This window comes from Engystomops pustulosus, chromosome 10 (assembly GCF_040894005.1).
Source record: "Engystomops pustulosus chromosome 10, aEngPut4.maternal, whole genome shotgun sequence".
Classification (NCBI taxonomy): domain Eukaryota; kingdom Metazoa; phylum Chordata; class Amphibia; order Anura; family Leptodactylidae; genus Engystomops; species Engystomops pustulosus.
The window spans coordinates 101,216,999-101,236,945 of NC_092420.1; the positions used below are offsets into that span (position 1 = coordinate 101,216,999).

General features: G+C 46.6%; 2 protein-coding genes across 3 annotated transcripts in view; one reads left to right on the forward strand and one right to left on the reverse strand.

Moving 5' to 3' along the window:
• The window catches only part of TNNI3K (TNNI3 interacting kinase), a 164,798-nt gene that overhangs the window by 123,859 nt on the left and 20,992 nt on the right, over nt 1-19,947 (forward strand). For both annotated transcript variants that reach the window (XM_072128309.1, XM_072128310.1), the window contains 2 exons: nt 11,848-11,907; nt 15,978-16,147. In XM_072128309.1, the coding sequence (XP_071984410.1) occupies nt 11,848-11,907; nt 15,978-16,147 (230 nt within the window). The remainder of the gene's footprint in view (nt 1-11,847; nt 11,908-15,977; nt 16,148-19,947) is intronic.
• Nucleotides 1-19,947, reverse strand: part of LRRC53 (leucine rich repeat containing 53) — a 36,943-nt gene that overhangs the window by 2,871 nt on the left and 14,125 nt on the right. Inside the window, exons 2-3 of the mRNA XM_072128308.1 lie at nt 4,762-5,568; nt 3,040-3,519 (exon numbers count right to left, since the gene is read on the reverse strand). Of these exons, the coding sequence (XP_071984409.1) occupies nt 3,040-3,519; nt 4,762-5,568 (1,287 nt within the window). The remainder of the gene's footprint in view (nt 1-3,039; nt 3,520-4,761; nt 5,569-19,947) is intronic.

Consider the following 19,947-nt stretch of genomic DNA (forward strand, 5'->3'; position numbering starts at 1 on the left):
ATCCTAATAAACATTTGGGGGGGACATTTATTATTGGTAGGTGCTTTATGCTCCGGCCTATAAAGCGCCACCTGTTCTGCTAGATACATCCGGAGGCTCCGGCTTCTTGATGTATTTGGCGTCCGTCTGCGCTGATGTACGATTTGGTGTCTGGCCCTCTGTAGCCTAGATGTTCCGGCGCTGGCTGTAGCGATTGCGAAGGAACACCAGGCCCACCCCACCACGGACTGCGCCCCCTTCAAGCCCCGTTGGTGTGGAGGTGGTGTAAAGAGGAAAATCAATGTGATGTCTGGCAATTGGATAAACAATTTTCGCCGGGTTACCCGAATTTTTCCTATTTGCGCCGCATTGTCCCGGGATTTTGCCGCACGCGATCGGATTGTGGCGCATTGGTGCCGGCATGCACGCGACGGAAATCGGGGGAGTGGCCGTTGGAAAACCCGACGGATTAGGAAAAACCGCCGTATTTAAAAAAAAAATGTGTCACTCGACACACACTTACCTGCACCCAGCATAGCTTGGTGAACTCCAGTGAACTTTGATGGACTTCATCGCAGCAGCGACACCTGGTGGACATCAGGCGCAGGACCTTAGTGAATTGCCGGAAGATCTGAATCAGCGTCGGAGAATGAGACGCTGGATTGCGAATGGACCGGGTAAGTAAATGAGCCCCATTGTGATTATTTCCAGGCTTCAAATAACTAGTAAAATAAACCCTGATAAATCCCCCCATTGGCTTTTGTAAATGCTCCATTATAACACAGAGCTGCATTCACAATTCTCCCAATATTCTCTGCACTATAAGCCAGAATTTCAGTTGTGTTATTCCCTAATGGCTCGTTCAGACGGACAGATCAGTGCGCTATACGTTTTTTTTGTAGATTGCATGGCGACCTATTGATTTCTATGGGTCTGTTCACTTTTTTTCTTGTCACTGATGTGCACGGCCTGAGAAAAATATTTCAGCATGCGCTATTTCTTTCTCAACTGCCGACCACAGACCAAGTCAATGGATCCGCAAAAAAAAAAAATGACGGCACGTGGATCTGTATGAAGTCCTTTTTTTCTTAAATGTTTCTAGGCAACCAACTGGGCAAAACATAGATTAGGAAACCATCTTTTTTTGTGGTTGTAAAAAATAAAATGAATGTCGTATGGATGAAAAAAAAAACGGATGCAGATACAATACGGACTGCACATGGATATAACAGATCCGCATTTTTTGTCTGAATGATCCCTAAGATTGTTTCCTGCCATCGGATTGGCTAGTGACAAGCCACATGTCAGAGGCCACAAGTATCTCCTGAGCCGCAGCCCTGACATCATGGCGCCAGTTTTACTTGCTTTTTTTTTATTCCTGGTACAGTTTTGCCGTCACGTAGTAATAAGCGTTTCTAATTTATTTCAGGCGATGCGACCGTAAATCACCGTCTCGAGCGCGACCCGCCATAAATTCATTGTTCTGGCGTGAAGCCCTGCCCTCTGCGCTGCCCTCATTACAGGAGCTCTTACACTTTACAAGCAATTTAGCAAAGTTTAACCTAACACCCGGGAGACGGCGCTAGTATATTAAGGAGTATCCTGGCGTCTTCTTCATTCACGTGCCGGGCTCCGTGATATCATCAGATGAACACAACGTGGATCATTTTATGGCTTCGAGCCGAACAAGTGACCAGGACTGTCAGCCCAATGCCCCCACATCACAGCGCAGGGGCTAAGGAGCACATTGGGTCCCAAAAATGACCCCAGTAATTACTAGGAATCAGGGAAGTAGTAAACCACAATGTAACTTGAAACAATTTAACTTGAAACAATGTAACTTGAAACAGCAGGTGTCGCTGCTGCGCCGAGGTCGGCCGGAGTTCACCTTCTTCCTGGTGCATGTAAGTGCTGACCTGGCGACACAAATTCTTTTTTAAATTCTGCGGTTTTTCCGAATCTGTTGGGTTGTCCGACGGCCACTCCCCCCGAAAGCCGGCGCCATTGAGACACAATCCGATCGCGTGCGCCAAAGTCCCGGGGCAATTCAGCGCAAATCGGAAATATTCGGGAAACCCGACAAAAGTGCGGCGTTCGGACCCTTTGTAAATGAGCCCCAATATTTTTGCCCATTTTATTATTTGTATTCTGCATTATACAGCAGTTTTCCCCTCTGCAGGCTCTAATTCTAACCTTCAGTTGTCCCAGTGCTGGTGACTGGTTACCGGCTGCTATGATGTCTCCCATACACTGTGCACAGAGAGGAGAATCTGCTCCATAAACCTCTGTCTCAAGCTTCATACAGGACATTACAGAGAAGTTCTGACCTCTACTAATGGGAATCAAGGGATGAGATAGAAACGTTCTATTAACTGCAACGTTGTTGCCTCCCATTTCCATAGACGTCTATGGGAAGATGTAATCTGATCCTTCAGTTCAACCGCAACTTCCTTTTCCAAGATGTGATTGAACCAAGCTGTGCGGATGTAGGGGGTCACACAAAAATGTACTACAAGCTGCTAAATCTATGTCTGTGCTATCTTGTTTTTCAATCTACACCTCCTTTCCCCTTCTCTATAGACTGCTCTGGGGACATGTAATCTGATAGATCAGTGAGTTGACAGTCTGGAAGTTGGTAAAGTTTAGGAGATGGGAAATAAATGATTGTCCCATGCTCTAGATCCAGCTTGACCCTAAACTTCTCTTTGTTGCTATGACCTATAGTGACCACCAGGGCGGCTCCGCTGGACGTTGAGCGTTGTTGGAGACCCTTAGGCAGTGATGGTACCCGTGTTATAGCCCTGCATTACTGTAGCTGTGTCCTAGTGCAATATAAACAGACTGTTATTTCCTTTGCATTTGAGATAATCTCCTGGACGTAATAACCTGTAGCTTCACCTGAGTCCATGGAGACTAATTCTACCAACGTTGTGTTTTCTTAACCGCCGTCTCGCAGAGAAGGAAGAGAACGTCTTGGATCGCGGCTCATTTGACAGTAGGATTTCAGTACAAAGGGAGCAATATCAGAATCTTACCAGGTTATCTCTGCGATGGCTTTACCTTTATTAAATCTTGACAATTCCTGTAAGACAGTTGTGTTCGCACCTTCCCGCGGAGCCGCATGCACAAAGTCCTTTGGATTATCGGGAATCCTTTGAATGCTGTTTGAGATGCAGCCTACTTCATTAGTGTCAGACCTCGCGGTAGGAGAGGGGGGGCGCCACTGCACCAGCCGGCACTGGAAGCAGATGTAGTACCTTCCCGTAGACTTGCCTGAATCCTGCACGTTACACCCCAGAGGTGGCCATGACCCTGGACGTTTCTTCTGGAATATTCTACCGATCCTGCGAGGGTCTGCAGAAGACATCACATCACTGACCTCTTCTTGGGTTACGTCAATGTTTTGGACGGGTCCTCGGATCGCTGGGAGATGTTGAGCTTCTCTGCAGGAGCACCACGCCGCTCTCGGCTCAATCGACTTGTTCAGCTTGAGAGAACATTTCACGATGAGGGTGAGAAGGAAAGAGAAGGCGATAATTCCTGGAAATTAATGAAGGTTGGGATCAACATAAAGAATGTCCAAAATAATAGAGCGAGGGTCATATACAAAAAATAAGAGGTGACCCCACAATAAACCTCTTGCCAAGGGCCCATTATGGGTGACGGATTATGGCGTCCTTAATAACTTTTGCTCCTTCCTATCGCCACCAGGGGCGCAATATTGCAAACTGATGTAGTCACCAAAATGCAGTCAGTACCACTTGTTGTGACCGCTATTTAACAGTAACCACCAGCACCTACCTCCCCCGGGGATCATAGCGGCCAGACTATTTACAACTCCCAACATGCGCCCCTCTCTGTTGGCCCATGGTGCACATGTATGGCTCCCTGCTAAATTTTGCATGTCCCTGTTTCCTCTCCCAAACCAATCCCCTCCTTCCCCAAGATCATGCTGACTGTTTCCCGTGTTCCTAACACTAGTTTTTGCTTGCTCTTGAGCTACTGTTGGCCTACCATGACCCCAGCTTGCCCCTAAGTTCATCATTTGTTGCCTGTGGAGAACTACAGCTTAATAAATTATTCTAAATAGACATCTAACTATACAAATCTTTGGAAACTGCCATAATACTGTAGTACAACTATCCTTATACTGTTCTCCTCCATGTCTGTAAAGTTACACAGTCCATTTGTAAAGTTGATTCACTGTCTATGCAAATAACCCAGTGTGAGGGCAATCATCATCTTTTTTGGAGCTGTGTCCAGCGTATTCATGTCCATCCTGCTCAGTCGCGCCTCCGTTTTTTCTTCAATGAAGAGAATTCCAGAAGGAAGGGTGAGCTGATTTCTCTTCAGCCAATCATATGCAGCAGGGTTCTCTCTGAACCTCCTCAATCAGGAATTTTCTTTAGACACCAAGCACGTGAGTGACGTAGCAGAGCTGATTGGGCTCATCTGAAGAGCAGTAGGCTCCTTGTCAATCAGGAGGCTGGAGGTGCGGCTGAGCTAGATGGTGAGTCAACTTTACAGATGAAGTATGAGCTTTTATAGACATGGGGAGGAACAATATAGGGATAGTTGTACTTCTGTATAATAGCAGTTTTCAGACATATGTTTAGTTAGTGTAGCTTAGTTTGTTTGACCTTGGATTAGTAAAATGTTGGTCCAAAGCCAACCAGAACCTCCACAATTTCAAGAGGCAGCAACCTGGTGGTGAAGTCCAAGCGATCTCTACTAACTGTTCAAAGATATCATAAAAATGTTACATTTCATCAATGGACCTACCTGTGATGACAAGGATTGCTATAAGAAGACCTTCTCTGGTGGACCCTGTGTTCTTCTCTCTTGTTATCACTGTGATGTTATAAGATCTGGACCCACAGTTCTGGTCCGTCAGCTGTAGCAGAGAAAGGACGGTCGAGTTGCTGGAATAGTTACATTGGAGACCGTTCCTATTCTTCAGGAGTCGTCTCGTAGAATTCGTATAACTCCGTAAAAATTCTGCCAACTGGTAAAGTTCACAGCTGCAGTTCCAATAATTATGGCTCAGATTTAAGAGGCTGAGACGAGACAAGAATGAGAAGAGATTCGGTAGTTTTGTCAGCCGGTTCTTGGACAGGTCCAGTTCTTTGAGTTTCTGGAGACTTTGGAAAGTTCCTTCATGGATAAAACTGATAAAATTACTGGACAGGTCCAAGTATTGTAGATGGCGAAGAGCGTTGGATCCCAGACTTTTGTGGGTCAAGTCAGTGATGTGATTCCTGTTGATCTCCAGTCTGATGAGACCTTCAGTGTTCCTGAACCAAGTCCCATCGATGCCACCAAAGAAATTACTGTTCAGCTGAAGAGTTTCAAGACTGGTGAGGGTGAAGAAGGTCCTGTTACTGATGGAAGTGGATGATATCTGATTATGGTCCAAGATCAATGTCTGCAGCTTGGGGAGGTTGCTGAAGGCCCCATCTTGGATCTTCTTGATTTTGTTGCCCCTTAATTCCAGCAGCGTGAGGTCCAAGAGATGAGAGAAGTTGTTGATTCCGATAAGTGAGACATCTCCTTCTGTGATGACGACAACCTTGGAATTCCTAGGAAGGGCTGAAAAAGGATAAGGGACATAAGTAAAGACCAAGTCATGACCAGCCGGCACCCGCCTAAGGGACCCGCCCAATGGCTGCATCTATACATCCTACAGTGACCCAACATTTTTTACAATTTCAAAAAGTTGAACCTTCCTGGTAGAGTCTTCAATGACCTTTATAATCACACAGTTGATGTAGGGCTGTAGATAAATTGAGTGTCCTCTGTGCAGCCAACTAATGGGTGCTGCCATTTGGTTTGGGCAAACATGGACCAATGATGTCTACTGTGATACAGCACATTTCCATCCAACACTAAACCCCCGATCCTGTGACGGATAGATAAGGCTTCAATCACTCAAAGGCCAATCAGCGATGACCACCAACAAGCCACTGATTGGCTGAGCCAAGTTCTGTTGCACTTCCTGTAGGCTCAGGAGACAGGAAGTACCAGCAGATATCAGGGGAGTGGAGGCTGCTGGGATCATTTTTCTGCCGCTCAGTCATGAGTGTCCCGGACTTGTGCCTAGAGTTAGTAAGTGAGTAGCAAGTGAGAAGGGCAGAGCCCAAAGACACAGGTTCCCCAAACATACTAAACATGTTCTGCTAACGATGTGACTCCCCTTTAAGACCCAAATGCAAATGTTCTTCCTTCTAATATGTTTTTTTCGCACGAGGAAACGACCTTCGTTCTTGGCGTTTTTGTCTTTTATTTTTGGAGAAATCTAAGCGGTTAATGGTTTTCAGCTCGTACTGAAGAAAATGACTGGTAATCAGACAGAAATCTCATCTTCTCAGTCGGTTCATTTAGGAAACGGCAAAAAATAGACTGGCATTAAAAAATCCGGCTTTAGCGATAACGCGCCCAGACGCCCCCCCCCCCCCAGTCTACGCGGCCGCTACCAACTGCACTAATGGCGCCACAGATTGTTTTTTAAAGACGTAGTAATAAGTCATTAAGCAGGAGCCGGGTTCTCCCAAAAACACTAAATGTCCAGATGTAATTGGTAAAGAGCTTCTCTCCGTAGAACGCGCTGTGCGCCGCCATGAGCGGACCGAGCGGGGGCGACGGGAGACCATCTGCAAAACATGATCTTTACATGTGTAACATCCACGTCCCCGCAGCTCTGACTGGGGCTCAGTACATCAGGAATCCGACAGTTCATGTACAGGAGGCGCATGCTGTGCCGTAGGAAATTGGTGGGAAAGGGTTAATGTGCAAGACCGTCACCAAGTGCCAAAGTGTAGGGAAATGATGGCCACAGGGTCCCTCCTACGGATACAGTGGGCCGGCTTATGCTGTTTATAGGAAGTGATGAAGTAACCATCAGACTGGAGAACAGAGGCCTCTACCAGTCATAGTAGGTGCTATGGGGCCCAAGGTGTCAGGGGGCCCGGCAGCCCTTACAGGTCAGTACATAATAGTGATGAGTGAAGCTTTACTATCTGCACAGCTTCTCCACAATGAAATATATTTCCTATTTACAAGTCACCCCATCCCAATGATCGGACCCCCAACAATCACAAGTGTGGGGGCTACAGCTAATGCCCCATGTGAGTGCAGGTGTGAGTATCCACTCCATGCACTTCTATCGGACATCCGGGACTCCACCTCTCATGACTATACAGGAAACGACTTGATGGTCACCTGACCCGGACCCGAACCCCATGGTCGGCCGGGCCAATCATAGCCACAGCTAGGTGCTAGGGGTGAACAGCCACCCATAGCACCTAGCTGTGGCTATGATTGGCCCGGCCGACCATGGGGTCCACTCCTGTGGGGGTCATTAGTGGTACAATCCCTTTAATGAATCATTATAAAGAAAGGAACGTTGATTTTCAAGGATAAAAAAAGCTCAAAATTACCAAAACACCAAAAAAACAATAGTGTATCCGAGTTTTGTGATTAGCTTCCTAGTAGTTTTTATTACTCCCACATTTCATACTTTCTCACAATAGACGTTGAAATATCTGATTTTCTGGATTATTAGATATCGGACAATTGTTAGTTATTATCCCTCGGGATGTAGTAGCAGCAGGACTGTGATATATGGATTCATGTTTCATGCTGTGCGCTGGGGGCGTGTCCTCACACTGCTGTGCTCTGAGAAGGCGGGTATTGTCCCTGGAGAGATGTGTAATCAGACCTTTGTGTGTTAGTAGCAGCAGGACTGTGATATATGGATTCATGTTTCAGGCTGTGCGCTGGGGGCGTGTCCTCACACTGCTGTGCTCTAAGGAGGCGGGTATTGTCCCTGGAGAGATGTGTAATCAGACCTTTGTGTGTTAGTAGCAGCAGGACTGTGATATATGGATTCATGTTTCAGGCTGTGCACTGGGGGCGTGTCCTCACACTGCTGTGCTCTGAGAAGGTGGGTATTGTCCCTGGAGAGATGTGTAATCAGACCTTTGTGTGTTAGTAGCAGCAGGACTGTGATATATGGATTCATGTTTCAGGCTGTGCACTGGGGGCGTGTCCTCACACTGCTGTGCTCTGAGAAGGCGGGTATTGTCCCTGGAGAGATGTGTAATCAGACCTTTGTGTATGTAGCTCTGCTCTTAGCTCCCTGCACTGAACGTCTCCACAATCCATCCTTTCTTTTCTGCGTTACTGCTGTAATATTCAACCAGAAGCCCGCTTCACCGTTTACTCAGGAAAGGGGAGGGTCTGGAAAGCAGTGTTTGAGTTGAGAGACCTTACAGCTCAGCAGTGTGAGGACACTGGGTCCTTGGAGTAGCTACAATCCTGGAATGTAAATCCATAGTTCACATTCCTGCTGATTCCTCCTGAGATCTCTGCAGGGACAATACCCAGTGCTGGCTGCAGAGAGCACAGTGCACAGCAGTGTGAGGAGACACCCATTGCACTTGGAGAAGCTGCAGTCCTAGAGAGATTTTTTGAAGTTGAGAGAGCAGCAGTGTGAGGACTCTGTGCACTTGGAGTAGCAGTGTAGGACGCGCCCCAGTACACAATTGTGGAATATAAATCCATATATCACAGTCCTGCTGCTACTAAAAACGTGCACAAAAGGTCTGATAACACATCTCACCCGGCTGACACTGTCTGCAGCCCTTCTGATAGATCCCTTGAAATTTGATTATCAAATTCTATGGATTATTAGACATTTTTGATTGTGTAGTTTCTTTATGAATTGTGCGATTACTATGTGAGGAATTGCTACCACACAACCTGAGTATGACACCAGGTCCCTCCGTGCGGCCTTGGGGGAGGGGGGGGGGGTATTTATTTGCTGAGTTGTGACATTTATGATTTGCGAAGGGAGATTCATTACCGCCGGACGAGCCTGGAGCTCCAGCAGACAGGACTCTTACCTATTATATACGGGAGTCCTTGACAGACAGTCGCCTCTTCTGAGCAAACCTCACAGGAGGACGGACAGGTCTCCACTACATACAGGGAGGCGGCGAGCAGCAGGACCATGACACCTGCAACACACAGCAGGACAGAGATGCTCGTCACCCCAGATAGCAGGACAGAGATGCTCGTCACCCCAGACAGCAGGACAGAGATGCTCGTCACCCCAGACAGCAGGACAGAGATGCTCGTCACCCCAGACAGCAGGACAGAGATGCTCGTCACCCCAGACTGCAGGACAGAGATGCTCGTCACCCCAGACTGCAGGACAGAGATGCTCGTCACCCCAGACAGCAGGACAGAGATGCTCGTCACCCCAGACAGCAGGACAGAGATGCTCGTCACCCCAGACAGCAGGACAGAGATGCTCGTCACCCCAGACAGCAGGACAGAGATGCTCGTCACCCCAGACAGCAGGACAGAGATGCTCGTCACCCCAGACAGCAGGACAGAGATGCTCGCCACCCCAGACAGCAGGACAGAGATGCTCGTCACCCCAGACAGCAGGACAGAGATGCTCGTCACCCCAGACAGCAGGACAGAGATGCTCGCCACCCCAGATAGCAGGACAGAGATGCTCGTCACCCCAGACAGCAGGACAGAGATGCTCGTCACCCCAGACAGCAGGACAGAGATGCTCGTCACCCCAGACAGCAGGACAGAGATGCTCGTCACCCCAGATAGCAGGACAGAGATGCTCGTCACCCCAGACAGAAGGACAGAGATGCTCGTCACCCCACATAGCAGGACAGAGATGCTCGTCACCCCACATAGCAGGACAGAGATGCTCGTCACCCCACATAGCAGGACAGAGATGCTCGTCACCCCACATAGCAGGACAGAGATGCTCGCCACCCCAGACAGCAGGACAGAGATGCTCGTCACCCCAGACAGCAGGACAGAGATGCTCGTCACCCCAGACAGCAGGACAGAGATGCTCGTCACCCCAGACAGCAGGACAGAGATGCTCGTCACCCCAGACAGCAGGACAGAGATGCTCGTCACCCCAGACAGGACAGAGATGCTCGTCACCCCACATAGCAGGACAGAGATGCTCGTCACCCCACATAGCAGGACAGAGATGCTCGCCACCCCAGACAGCAGGACAGAGATGCTCGTCACCCCAGATAGCAGGACAGAGATGCTCGTCACCCCAGACAGAAGGACAGAGATGCTCGTCACCCCACATAGCAGGACAGAGATGCTCGTCACCCCACATAGCAGGACAGAGATGCTCGCCACCCCAGACAGCAGGACAGAGATGCTCGTCACCCCAGACAGCAGGACAGAGATGCTCGTCACCCCAGACAGCAGGACAGAGATGCTCGTCACCCCAGACAGCAGGACAGAGATGCTCGTCACCCCAAACAGCAGGACAGAGATGCCCGTCACCCCAAACAGCAGGACAGAGATGCTCGTCACCCCAGACAGCAGGACAGAGATGCTCGTCACCCCAGACAGCAGGACAGAGATGCTCGTCACCCCAGACAGCAGGACAGAGATGCTCGTCACCCCAGACAGCAGGACAGAGATGCTGCCGGGACCCATTATTCATGGTAGAGGAGAGGGCACTACATCATCCGACTAATCCCTGGACCGGGAGAGGAAGGACACAATGGGGCTCATTTACTTACCCGGTCCTGTTGCGATCCCCCGGCACGTTGTCTGGAGCTGATTTGGGTTTTGCCGGGATTCACTAAGGTCCGTGCGCCCGATATCCACTAGGTGTCACTGCTGCGCCGAGGTCCGCCGGAGTTCACCTTCTTCGTCCCGGTGCATGTAAGTGGGTGATCTTGCAACACTAATTGTTTTTTTTAAATTCCGCAGTTTTTTCTGAATCCGACGCATCCCCCCCCTCCCCCGATTTCTATCGTGTGAAAGCCGGCGCTGATGCGACACAATCCGATTGCGTGCGCCAAAATCCCGGGGTAATTTGGCGCAAATCAGAAATATTCGGGAAACCCGACGAGAGTGCGTGATTCGGACCCTTAGTAAATGAGCCCCATTGGTTCTGTATTGGACCTACAAACCAGAGATCATTTAAAGAGAGACTCAGGAAACCATCAGCATGTGTGACCATAGAGACTGCAGCCAGTGTTATATATTGTCCCTGGAGAGATGTGTAATCAGACAGCTGTGTATGTTGTTAGTAGAAGCAGGACTGTGATACATGGATTTATATTCCAGGATTGCAGCTGCTCCAAGTCTCACACTGCTGTGCTCTCTGCAGCCAGTGTTAGGTATTATCCCTGGAGAAATGTGTGATCAGACCGTTAGTTAGTAGCAGCAGGACTGTGAAATATGGATTCATATTCCAAGATTGTAGCTTTTCCTAATGCACTAGAGGTGTGTCCTCACACTGCTGTGCTCTTAGTTCTCTGCAGTGAACCTCTCTAGGTTCTGTGCATTAAGCCTCACATGACTTCTCATAATACAGGCTCATGGTTAAAATACTACAACAGTCACTCGGAGAGTGTTGGAGGGTATTGTGGAACAGTGTTTTCCAGAGAGCACAAAAGTGTGAGTACACAACCGCAGTGCACTTGGTGAAGCTACAAATTAATTTTTAACAGTCCTGCTGCTATGAACATTATACAAAAATGTATGATTAAGTAGCTTTTACTCAGAGCAGTGGGAAGTGGCTGTGAAGCAACTCAGTGCACAGAGCACAGCAGTGTGAGGACACACCCCCTAAGTGCACTTCTGCAATATAAATCCAGATTTCACAGTCCTGCTGCTACTAACAACATACACAAAGCTATGATTACACGCCTCTCCAGGGACCATACCTTACACTGACTGTATGGTCACACCTGCTGACAGTTTCCCTTAAACCTGTATAATAATAGTATAGTATATATCCTGTGTCACTCGTTACATTATTGTATCTTTTAATACATTTGTCTTACTCTGTGTCCGCAGGGAAGGCCGGAGTTCTCAGAAGTTGTGTCCAAGTTAGAGGAATGTCTCTGCAACATTGAGGTAACTAGGTCTCCACTTTTGTATTTAAGCTTATAATCCCTGTATTGGTTGAGAGGCTTTCAGGGCCCTTCATCTGATACAAAGCTCACAATTCCCTGCATAGACAGTAACATGAGGAAACTCTGGTTAGCTACAGCCACCACAAGGGGGCGCTCACTCTATTCTGTCTGAATGGGCTCTGTGTATACACCATATACAGTTAGCTCCCTCTAGTGGTGACTGTGACAAACTCTAATTACATTTTTAGTTCTAAGTTTTTGCAGAGAATTTGGAATTCTGTATTGATGAAACTCGATACAGTTAATTGCTGAATATATTGAGGGCCCCGTTTTATCTTGTCCCCTGGAGCCCGAAAAGGGAAACCTGAACTGTTGCTCCCACCATGGTCTTCTTACGCCCCCTAGTGTCAGGCTTGATCACACGACCCTAAGTAACTGTAACAAATCCCTGAATTACCATCTGGATATTTCATTATAAGTAATATTCCTCATTCTTCGCCCTCTTCCGTGTATTATTCGCATTATCGGAGATTGTTTGTGTGAAGCTTTGCCAAATTGTCAGCGGAGGCGGCTTAAGGAAATCCAGTCGCTGTCGCGGTGTCAGGGCAGATAAATAATCTCAGGTGGATATTTGCTGCTTTCTACAAATTGTGTATTTTGTTAGTGTCTGCGGCGAGTGATGGATATAGTCTGAGGTCTCTGTACAAGGCGAATACATCAAGTCACAGGGCGCCGGAGCCGCGACGGGCGTATTAACCATTGCTGGGACTATTAAACAGCCGCCATACTTTATATTATATACATGGTGACAGCGCCATCTGCTGAGACTGGGAGGTATTATAGCGCTTAGCGGGTTGCTCAAATCAAGTATCTGCATTTAAAGGGGTTGTCCACTTTTCAATAACTTCCATTAGACATGTATCTGCATGTTCCTATGTCTCCGCCTCCTCCAGCCTATCCGTTTTCACCATATTGCCCTCTGCATGTACACAGCTTCCTGTTTCTCAATCCTCCAGCCCGTCCTCATGGCGTCAGCCATTGTATGTCCCTATCTTATAGTCCGTCTCACTGACAGACACAGGAAGAGGGGAGGGGGAGGAAGCAGGATGAGTTGTAATCTCTTGCTAAGGCTCCTCCTACTCATCAGAGCTCACACGTGTAAACAAGGAATCACAGAGAGTCTACACAGAGCACAAAAGGAAGTAACAAGACTGCTGAATATCATGATGAACATTCAGGGTTATCCACTAAGCAGTAAGGGCAAATGAGCAGCTTATGTAAAAGAGTGGCCAACCCCTTTAACAACCCCTTCTGTACAGAAGACAAGATCTCCATCCACTGATGAAGTGTAAATTGGTTTCATTGAAATCATTGAGCGACTATTGATTTCAGTTGAAATGTTTCCTGATACATTGTACAATGTCTCCAGATTAGTCCACAATGTCGATACAATAAATCGTATAAACTCAGCGCTCAGTAGAAGTTAATTCACAAATATTCTTTATTAGAGCGTCACCGATTGGCCTATCCACATGTATTATTTAACGTTTCGGTCTATGCTGGACCTTCCTCAGAGACAGGATTGCCTGGGGGTAGAGATGGAGAAAAGGTCACCCCAATTGGGATAGATAAGTGTCTTGTGTACTGACCCCATAGGAAGCAGAGTCCTGAGCTCCGAGTGACGGGTAATAATATTCCGAGGGCAATTTGCATACAGTCCTGGGCAATTCTATCATGTTCTAGTCCTAAAAGGGGGTGGTACTTGTGAAGCGCCTCCCTATAGTTGCCATTTAGTAGGTGGGTTTCTTGGACGTCGCGAAGGGAAGAACTGAATTCTCCCTGTTGGTAAGTGTTCATATGTCACTGTTCACACCTAAGACCTCCACATTAATAAGAGTTTTTAGAAAAGCAAAGTGAACTTACCTACAAAACCCAAGAGACTGCGGGGTCATCAATGTCGTCCAAATTATACACTAATCCTCCAATCAAACCCCAAGATCCACAAGATTTTGTTTCAAAAAGAGGCACCGGTAATATTATAACCAAAAGAAAGAGTGGGCGGAGCCCTGGCTGCTGCCCCTCCCACTCCATAGACTCCAGTGTAATCTGACACCTCAGTGACCTTCTGTCTCACAGGCAAGAGGGAATTCAGCAGAAATACATCAAAGTAATAAAGCAGATTGGGTGGAGGGAGGGCAATGAGAACCAAAGTAAGTGGAGGAGGAAGCGCTTTCCTCTAATAAGATACATTACAGAGTTTCTTGTAGTCACTCGTGCTACTGATTTATCCAAAGTTTCTTAGTGACTGTTTAGTCTTGTGGATGATTGTAGTAACTTGTGTTGTTGGATTTGGATTCTGTCAATGTTACATGAGACATAATGGGCCCCTCTATGTCGGACCACCGGAAAGCAAAGTGGCCCCATTGTATGTTAGGGCCTATAGGAGCCCAGCGCACCTGATGTGTATATACTGTATATATATATATATGACACATTGATAAGACTCCTTATAAAATGTTATATAAAATCCATTATTCATCCCCCGTCACTGCCGGAACGAAGGAAACAATAAAAGGAGGCGGCAGGAAGATCCGCGTGATAGACACAAACATCCGGATACATTATTGCAGCCGCTGTAATTTATAGCGTTCATTGCGCAATGTCCCCGGCGTGGACAGGTGAGTAGAGCTCAGCCGTAACAATGAATGAGCCTCTCTCACATGAAGATCGGCAACCGCCGGAGCCGCGACGGTAAATTAAGGGACACTGCACCGGCTCACGGTCACATTAGGCGGCTGAAAAATCTCTTTAATTTCCCTCCTCGTTTTTCACGGCCGCGTCGTCTTCCCGGAAAGATCCCAGTTCTTTTTCAGCCCCGAATCATCTGTCTATTTATTTAGATAATGATCGTTATTACAAGCATCGGCTGTACTACATGAGGCCGGGAGCGCTCGGCTGTACTACCTGGGGCCCGGCGCGTCGTCCGTGCTCAGACCGCGCAGACATTCTCTTTAAGGGATTTGATGTTTTTTTATTATTTCTATTTTAAACTCCTTTTGTTAGAGGAGAAGGATTGGAATTCTTGAAGATTTCTGCACATGTGTCCTTCAGATGTCATCAGGTGGATGGTAGAAAATATGTGCAAAAAATTACACAAGCCTCTTACTGTGGTGCAAACTGAAGCTCCGGGCACCAATGCAAATTAGTAAAATGCAAATATATATAAATATAAATGAGATGTAGAAGAGTAAATATTTAGATGCAAAATATCTCTCTTTTATAGATTGTGCTTGTTAAAAATCATTTCCATCAATTTGTAAACTAATGGGTTTTGCGGGGGTGGAGCTAGACAAAGAATAGCCACTCATCTTAGTGGCTTCACTTGTCTACTTCTACCTAGGTTAGATGTTTTGATTCACAATATCTCTCTTTTATAAATTGTACTTGTTATATCAATTTTCCATCAATTTGTAAAGTAATGGGTTCCGCAGGGGTGGAGCTAGACATAGAATAGATTCTATCTTAGTGGCTTCACTTATCTACTGTTATCTAGGTTAGAAAACGGATGTAAGTACACAACTGGAGTTCTGGATACCTGCCGGTCTGTGGGTGGACTGTAGATAACATTCAAAAAGAAAACCTTCCATCATGGCGATCAGTGGTGGATTATAATATAGCTGGTGTGGATGTTAGCCTGGGGCCCAAGACTTCTAGGGGGCCACCCAAACCATCCACCAAGTTTTATACTGAGAAGGACCTTCACCCATGAATTCTTCATTCATATGTTCATGTTCTAAATACACATGTACACAAGAGCAATTTCAGGACCTTTTGAAGGTCCTCCAAATGTCCTGAAACCACAGATTGAAAGCAGGTAGAAGGGAGCCATCCTCCATTCCTCAATAAGTACCAAACTAAAGCTACAGGGCACCAATCCAAATGTAGAAAATGCAAAAATATATAAAAGTCTCTCTCTTTCAATTTCCGATCAATTTGTAAATGAATGAGTTCCGCAGGGGTGGAGCTAGACATAATGTAAAATTACTGAATCTACTTGACTTCCTGTTGCAGTTGATGTCTCCAGGATCCAGTAACAGCAGCGGTTCCTTGTCCCCATCTGCCTCCTCGGATTGCCTGGTCGGTCGCGGAGGCCCCGGTCGCAGCCACGTGGCAGCTCTCCGGACACGCTTTGAGTTGGAGTATGCACTAAACTCTAGAGCCTACGCAGGCTGGCCGCAGAGGTAAGTCCTCATCAGGTTTACTGTAAGTATCATTGTCATATTTACTAATTGGGACTTGTCTTATGAGAAAATATCATATCCAAACTCCCAAGTAATGGCTCACTATGTATATTTACATCCCCCGGACTCTCTATGGATACATACAATGCAGAGTTCCATCAGAACTTTCCGATACATCGTTATTGTCATGTGAACTTTGACTTCGCTACAAGGGATGTAGTCGGTGCAGTTTCTACCCATAAGCCCCGAGATCCCAATGGCCAATATCACAACATTTTCATCTCTCTGAAGTCTGGCAGTCTAAGTATCATAAATCCCCCCTGCTCTCTGCCCTGATATTTATGATACCTTTCCTTCAGACATATAATCCGCCTAGAACAGTGTACAGACAAGTAAGAGAATAATCCATCTGTCTGTATACTGCTGTATACTGGAGACTGCGGAGTGAAACAGGAAACTTGCCTCCATTCACAGCACTAGAATAGAACCGAGCCATTATATGTAATCTACCATTATAGAGATATCTACCATACATAGAGCTGAGCTGCTGTATCTAAGCCGCCATTATAGAGGTATCTACCATACATAGAGCTGAGCTGCTGTATCTAAGCTGCCATTATAGAGGTATCTATCATACACAGAGCTGAGCTGCTGTATCTAAGCTGTCATTATAGAGGTATCTATCATACATAGAGCTGAGCTGCTGTATCTAAGCTGCCATTATAGAGGTATCTACCATACATAGAGCTGCTGTATCTAAGCTGCCATTATAGAGGTATCTACCATACATAGAGCTGAGCTGCTGTATCTAAGCTGCCATTATAGAGGTATCTATCATACATAGAGCTGAGCTGCTGTATCTAAGCTGCCATTATAGAGGTATCTACCATACATAGAGCTGAGCTGCTGTATCTAAGCTGCCATTATAGAGGTATCTACCATACACAGAGCTGAGCTGCTGTATCTAAGCTGTCATTATAGAGGTATCTACCATACACAGAGCTGAGCTGCTGTATCTAAGCTGCCATTATAGAGGTATCTACCATACACAGAGCTGAGCTGCAGTATCTAAGCCACCATTATAGAGGTATCTACCATACACAGAGCTGAGCTGCTGTATCTAAGCTGCCATTATAGAGGTATCTACCATACATAGAGCTGAGCTGCTGTATCTAAGCCGCCATTATAGAGGTATCTACCATACATAGAGCTGATCTGCTGTATCTAAGCTGCCATTATAGAGGTATCTACCATACATAGAGCTGAGCTGCTGTATCTATGCTGCCATTATAGAGGCATCTACCAAACATAGAGCTGAGCTGCTGTATCTAAGCTGCCATTCTAGAGGTATCTACCATACATAGAGCTGAGCTGCTGTATCTAAGCTGTCATTATAGAGGTATCTACTATACATAGAGCTGAGCTGCTGTATCTAAGCTGTCATTATAGAGGTATCTACCATACACAGAGCTGAGCTGCAGTATCTAAGCCACCATTATAGAGGTATCTACCATACACAGAGCTGAGCTGCTGTATCTAAGCTGCCATTATAGAGGTATCTACCATACATAGAGCTGAGCTGCTGTATCTAAGCCGCCATTATAGAGGTATCTACCATACATAGAGCTGATCTGCTGTTTCTAAGCTGCCATTATAGAGGTATCTACCATACATAGAGCTGAGCTGCTGTATCTAAGCCGCCATTATAGAGGTATCTACCATACATAGAGCTGAGCTTCTGTATCTAAGCTGCCATTATAGAGGCATCTACCATACATAGAGCTGAGCTGCTGTATCTAAGCTGCCATTATAGAGGTATCTACCATACATAGAGCTGAGCTGCTGTATCTAAGCTGCCATTATAGAGGTATCTACCATACATAGAGCTGAGCTGCTGTATCTAAGCTGCCATTCTAGAGGTATCTACCATACATAGAGCTGAGCTGCTGTATCTAAGCTGCCATTCTAGAGGTATCTACCATACACAGAGCTGAGCTGCTGTATCTAAGCTGTCATTATAGAGGCATCTACCATACATAGAGCTGCTGTATCTAAGCTGTCATTATAGAGGTATCTACCATACATAGAGCTGAGCTGCTGTATCTAAGCTGCCATTCTAGAGGTATCTACCATACATAGAGCTGAGCTGCTGTATCTAAGCCGCCATTATAGAGGTATCTACCATACACAGAGCTGAGCTGCTGTATCTAAGCTGTCATTATAGAGGTATCTACCATACATAGAGCTGAGCTGCTGTATCCAAGCTGCCATTATAGAGGTATCTACCACACATAGAGCTGACCTGCTGTATCTAAGCTGTCATTATAGAGGTATCTACCATACATAGAGCTGAGCTGCTGTATCTAAGCTGCCATTATAGAGGTATCTACCATACATAGAGCTGAGCTGCTGTATCTAAGCCGCCATTATAGAGATGAGATGAGAAGAGGCGCGGTGCACGTACAGGAGGCGCGGTGCACGTAAAGGAGGCACGGTGCTCGTACAGGAGCCGCGGGGTTATTTGGAGGTAATGTCTCGGGGGTCACTTACTTTCCCATGAATAATCCTGTTCCCACCTGCAGAGTTTCGGTTTTGTATAATATCAATTATTCGCCGTTCACTTCGCTCGTTTATTCTCGCCACATAATTAAAGCTGAGATTCCCCGGACGGTTCCTGTTTTGATCTCTAAAAATAAAAAAATAATAATAATAATAAAAACCTTCATAGCCAAACACAGGAGACTGACAGCGACATTATTACTGTAGTCATTTATCAGCCAATCGTGTGACAGGACGAGCGCCACTCGCCGCCGCCATCCGTATTTCTGTGTCTAGACGCTTTATCAGTTTGTCATTAAAGGATTTCGCTTTCTGCTGCCGCAAAATTTACCATCGTTTTTTTTCTCTTTTAATATTTTTAAAAATGTTCCTGGTTTTTTATGATTTATTTTTATACATTTAAAGGGGCTTCTTGCTTTCGCTCGAGTGATTCATCGGGGGTGAACCTAAAGGCTCCGCTGCCTGAGGCGACCTATAGACCGGCGGCCCCTCCAGCCGTGACACTGTATAGCAGGATATTGTTGTAGTACGTGGCTTCTCCATGCAGACGTCGGGTGTTAGGAGACTATTTTTAGGTATCAGGACCTGCCTTGTAGCAGGTGACTGCGCCCCTGATGCTGCCCCCTATCTTACTGCAGGGGGCGCTGCCTGAGGCAATAGGTTCAGCTCGCCTCATTACTGGTGCACCCCTGGATGTTGTGTCACAGATCTGTAATAAGATGTCTCTATGGCCACAAGGTGGATGAAAATTATTTAAAAAATTGTCCCTGTGCGGTAGTTGGGTACAAAGCGGCAGCCGGTGCTGAAGAATTATCTTGTAAAATTACATTTTCTACATATTATCACTAGAGATGAGCGGACCTGAACTTTAAGTCCGGGTCTGGGATTACGGTGCGTCCTGCGGGACCCAGACCTACTGCCGGATTGGATAGCCCTGGCCAATCCCAGCCATGGCTATAAGTTAGGGGGGTCAATTTGCCGGATTATCTGCACGGCCACCAATCCGGCAACATGTCCCACAGGAGGCACCGGAACCCCGGAACCCCGGACTTAAAGTTTGGGTCCGCTCACTTCTAATTGTCACTGTTTAAAGGGGTATTCCCATGACCAAATATACAGGATATATCATATGTACCAGAACCCATAGGTGGGACCAGAACCGACTCTGAGGACACAGGTCCATTGGCCTCCTCCTTACTCACTTTTCGGAATGAAGTGATGGCTGATCTGACCTCATGACC